General features: G+C 39.4%; 1 protein-coding gene across 1 annotated transcript; it reads right to left on the reverse strand.

The window, feature by feature from the left end:
* Positions 1-45: 45 nt before the first annotated feature.
* On the reverse strand, positions 46-3,093 carry LOC122089247 (rop guanine nucleotide exchange factor 7-like). Its single transcript, XM_042658828.1, is given in 8 exon segments — positions 46-221; positions 223-587; positions 668-1,024; positions 1,110-1,400; positions 1,497-1,571; positions 1,783-1,937; positions 2,039-2,155; positions 2,245-3,093. Coding segments are annotated over 8 exon segments (1,755 nt in total). The 5' UTR covers positions 2,576-3,093; the 3' UTR covers positions 46-157.
* Between the last annotated feature and the right edge of the window lie 2,248 nt (positions 3,094-5,341).

The raw sequence follows: 5,341 nt of genomic DNA on the forward strand, positions 1-5,341 counted from the left end.
AAAAAAAAGAAGCTCGATTCTGCAAAATGCAAGAAAGAACCCCACTAAACACAAAACTCTTTATTATTAAACAATCAACTCGGAAAACATACAAGCTGTCATGAAAAGAACTAGTTCTAGCTCAAATCAGTCCTGTGATGGAGGACTTTACTATCCATCATCTTGCTGGTGTTTCTTGAGCTGAGCTTGAGTTAGTATCTGATCCTGCTGAATTACTAGAGCTTTTTTCCTTTGAAATCCACTCCAAGATAATCTGTCAAGACTTTCTTTACTCCAAACCCGCGATAATAAGGTTTGCTTCCATTGAGGAAGGGAGGCCTCTCTCCTCTTGCAGGACTAACTAGAGGTGCAGGAGAGAAGCTCGGTGTGGGAAAAGCCATTGCATATGGAGTGCTTGAGACGGGCACGGAGTATGGAATAGAAACTCTCTTGTGAGCAATCACACTGACAGTGGTAATGGAGGAGTACTCATCTGAATGCTTGGTCAAGTCATCAACATAGAGAAGATCATCAATACGGGCAACAATATTAAATGCCAGGCTCTCCAAAACTCTGGAATAGCTTTCTAGAATAGATTTCCCAACATCCTGCAATGGCAGTAGTGAAATTTGTGTATTAAATTGAGAGAATACAGTGTGTAGACCAGATTTTAAATAGGAGACCAAACCTTGTTGTACTGGATCTTGCTCATATCCAAAGTTGTCTGTGGCAGACCTGGGAAACGCTGCTTCAAGCATAGCAAGAGGCTTTCAGCTCGATCAGCAAGCAACTCCCTCTTATCCACATCAACCATCAACTCCTTTACCATCTCCCAGGATGACTTTGAAGCGGAGCGGGTTGTATTAGTCATAGACCTTGAGTTTGTTCTTCGACGCCAGACATATATTGAGGCTTCAACATGGTTGGCAATCTCAAGAGCCTGGTGTTCAGATGATAGGTCAACACAATCAAGAAGGCATTCAGGAGAGAACTGATCAGATGTTATGTACCGGTGGATCATGTCTCCCAGGCAGGCTCTTCCATTCTGAAACCAAATATGGAAAACTTGTCACCTAGGTCTTTATTGTTCTTATCAAATCAGAAAAATGTATCATATAACACTTCTTTACCTTTGGTAGACCATCCAAGTATGATTCAGGAATCTCCATTTCAGCCAATGCAATATTGTTGATAGCCATGGCAGCTTTAAGGATTTGATTTGTGCACTCACGCTTGTGTTGCAACTGCTTCCTAGAATTTTCTTGGAGACCACCAGGTGGGACACGAGGAACAGGCAGCCACCACTTTTCCTCTTGACGTTGATGGGGTCTACGGAAAGAAGCTGATCCATCAGCATCCGGGGCAAAAATCCCTTGGTCGACATACCAGAATTCTGTATTGATAAAGCCATCCAATATTTCCTGTGAAAAGTAAAGACCAATTAATTTAGAGAACTAACACCAAAGTGAGAAAAAAGGAAGTTAATGAACTGGAATACAAGCATTTGGGAATCTCACAAGAAGCATGTTGTCTAGTTTATGCAGAGCTGGGAGATTAATATAGAGATCCGATCGGGGTCTACAAGTCATAACCTGAACAAATGCAACATGGAAAAAATCGTGGTCACAAGTTCAGTGTTTGAAACAAACATTTTACAGATTTTGTTTGTAGCAGTAAAATAATGGAATATATCATTTTTCTATTTATTGATAATGTAACCAAATTTTCCCCAATTGTAAGCAATGGAACTCAAAAAATTTGAGAATTTTGCAAGTAGCTCCGAAATGTAAGAATTAGAATTACCTCAAGCTTGCTTCCATCAGGAAATGTTTGCCAAGAGGGAGCAAATTCAACAATGTGATCACTGACACAAAGAAGCCACTCCATCTCTCTTCTCCACATTGACTTCTTCCCAGGAGGTAGGGGCTCTAATCTCCAAAGCTGCCCAAAGAGCGTTGCTACAGATGGGGTAGTGGACAATAAAATAACAGCAACCATCAAAATACAAACTACTTTCCCCATTAAAGTAGACTGAAGCTTAGAGGCAAAGAAAGAATACCACAGAGATTAGTAATGGCGTTTGAAATCGCCAGTGCTGAGCAAACCCCTTTCCCACATCCAGACATGTCTTCCCCAAGCAGCAATTTTGAAAACCTCTCCTTCATCAACTCAACCTCTATTGAAACCCAGTAACCAGCATTAAATTAGAGAACATTGTAGACAAAACCCACAAAAATAAATGAACAGAAGAAAGGATTTACTTACCCGAAATGTCTGGTTCTTGTTTCTCTAATTTTTTATCCTCTGAATGGGGTTTCTCTTTAGACTCGGCGACATCAGAAATTGAACAACTTTGCACCTCCGCCTTCCGGATGGGCCAACCTAATGGTGATGCCGAAGATGATTCTTCGGAGATACTATTACTCCTTTCTTCATTAGTTGTCGCATCAGATGTCAATGTATCAGAGCTGGAACTGCTCTCCCTGCACTCCTCTCCAATCGAGTCGACGAATGACTCAATTCCAACCACTTTCGAATCTAACCCATCTTTCTTCGCTTCGGATTCTTGATTCTTTTCCACCGAACACTCCTCCATCCTCGTCTCCCCTGATTCAATAAACCCACCAGGACCACCAAAAACAGTCTTTCACGGCTAAACCTGAGCAAATATACCTCAAAACGAACCCATTACGCAGCCGAGCTCCGAAGGAAAGCGACGAAGAGAATTGGAGACACAAAATCACAACAGAGCAAACGGGTTGGCATTCGCAGAGATTATGAACTTCACTACTGATAGTAGGCAGAATTTGAGTTCCTGCCTCTCTTCTCGTCGTTCTTGTTAGAAGGAAGCTCTAACCACAAGGGCTCAACCATTTCTGAGGGATAAAAGGGGAAATGAAGAAGCATCCGTTGGAGAAGCTTTGCATATTTATTTCGATGTCAGGGGAGTGAACTTACCCATGAATACTAGAGCTTGCTTTAACACATGATCTCTGAGAGAGATGAAGAGCTTGCTGCTTCATTATTTTAGAGAACCTCCACCTTTGTGTCCTGATCTCAAGCTGCAATTTGGCTGGTAGTGGTGGCTTCTCTCTCTCTCTCTCTCTCTCTCTCTCTCTATATATATATATATATATATATCCTCTTAATCTGTGTTTGCTTTAACAAGACCTCTAGCGTTGTAAATACACTAGGACAATGAGATACTCCAAGAGCCCCGTTTCAAAAACACTACTTAGTTAACAGTTGGGACCAGGGAAGTGCATGAGACGGGAATTGATATTAAATTTACCGTATTACCCCCTTTCATTTGAAACTGTTTTGCCTGATTCCGTTTGGCTTAAGCTGCGTTTCGTATCGTTCTTTAAAAATGTTTTTTTCCATTTTTTCATTCTATTAGAATAAAAAAATGGAATCTTGTGTTTGGTTCATGTTTGTGGTGTTTCGGTTTTTTTATAACAAAAAGTTGGAAAAAAAACGAAAATGGGTGGATTTGACGAAACACCCAAGAGTCGTTCCGTCGGGGGTGTTTCGTTTCAAATTAAAAGAATTTGGAACTTTCGTTCCCGATAAAAGAAGCAACGCACAGAGAGAGGATGAGCATGAAAGTGATTTCTTCTTCGCCAGTGCAGGTACCTCTTCGTTCTCCTTCTTCTTCTCTTCTAACCTCTTCACTTTCATCTTCTACTGTAGTCGCAAAGTAGGTAAAGGGTTTTTGAACCATCGATGACGGATTCCAGATTCTAGCGATAGAGATCGAGTTTAGAGCCAGATTCTAGCGATAGAGTTGTGAAATCGCCAGTGCAGGTAAAGCCGCTTCGTTGTTTCTTCTTCTTGTCGTCTAACATCTTTCTTCTTCTTCTCTTCTAACATCTTCTCTTTCGTCTTTTTCTACTGTAATTACAGAGCACAGAGCAGGTGAAGGGGGCAATTTTTTGGGGGTTTTTTGGACCACCTATGAGGGATTCTAGATTCCAATGTTCGATATCAATTATGAGTTTAGAGCTTCATATTTTGTAAGTGAAATTTGTTCTTAACCCTAAAATCAACCTTAAAACCTCTCAGATTCTTCTTCTTGTCTTCTAAACCTATTCTCTTTCTTCTTATTCTCTAATCGCAGATCAGGTATACATATATTTTCCTCTTTAGCCCTGTGAAATCGATCATAGAGGGAAGACATAGGTAATGTTTCCAAATCGCAGAGCAGGTAAAGTCCTACTGGAATTTTTTTTATTAAGCTTTGTGCTTCATTTGGTTGCATATTTAGGTTATTTTCCATCTATTCCAATCGAATTTCTTCTTCTTGAACTCTGATGAGAAAACCCTAAACGGAAGATTCAGAGCGCGAGAGAGAGAGACCAGAGTGAGGAGGGAGAGGGAGAAATCGCCAGCAAACAGAGCACAGTTCACTGAATTTTTTTTTTTTTTTGGCACACAGCACAGAGACACTCCTTCGTCCACATCTGTCGACTTCTTCACCTGAGAATCAGGTACATGTCCTCAGTTCACTATGATCTCTTCATTGTGGTATGATTGGTTGTGTTCCCGTATCTCTGATATTTGGTTTGTGTATTTGGATTGATACATTTCATATTTTCTGTGAAATTTTTCTCCATTCTAGTGTCTTGGTTCAATCTGGATTTAAGGATTATACCTATTGCATTATCATTTTGTTGTTGGATATCAGATTAGGTTCATTTGTTGTTGGATTTCAATGAATTTATTTCCCCTATACTGTTACACTTCCAAACTCCAGATATATGTTAATATGTCCCATTTGGCTATGGCCATGTGATATATTTTATTTTCTAATAGATATTCATTCATTTTTTTCTTCTCTTTCACTCATTTGCATAATCATTTCATTGAGAATACACCGAACAACCAGTTTCTTACAATGAATGAGAATAATGTAGGGTCTTGTGGTGTTTGTTTTCTAATCACAAGGTTCTCTCTCTCTCTTGGGTTGTTCTTTCTCCTTCTCATCTATTTATTACCTCCATGTATAATATCTTTGTCAGTTCCCTAAATCATATCTTCTTTTTCTCTATGTGTGGTTTTACTCTTTTTCATTAGCTTCTCCTTTCATTTCCACTTGGTGCAAGTCAGTCAAGCTAACCAACTGCTTACATTTTTTACTTTTTTTCCGTATGGAGATTTCCTGAAAATTTTGTAGTTTGCATAATTCAATAGTCATGCCTACTTGGTATTGCTTGTTCCTCGAATTATTTAACTTCAATGAATTGGTGATTGATCAGGTTTGATATTTGTTTCTTTTTCTTCTGCTTTTGATAGTCAAGTGAGTTGTGTTTGATGAAGATGAAATCATCTACTTTCTGATTCACAACTCATATAATTCATA

The sequence above is a fragment of the Macadamia integrifolia genome, chromosome 2, assembly GCF_013358625.1.
Source record: "Macadamia integrifolia cultivar HAES 741 chromosome 2, SCU_Mint_v3, whole genome shotgun sequence".
Classification (NCBI taxonomy): Eukaryota; Viridiplantae; Streptophyta; class Magnoliopsida; order Proteales; family Proteaceae; genus Macadamia; species Macadamia integrifolia.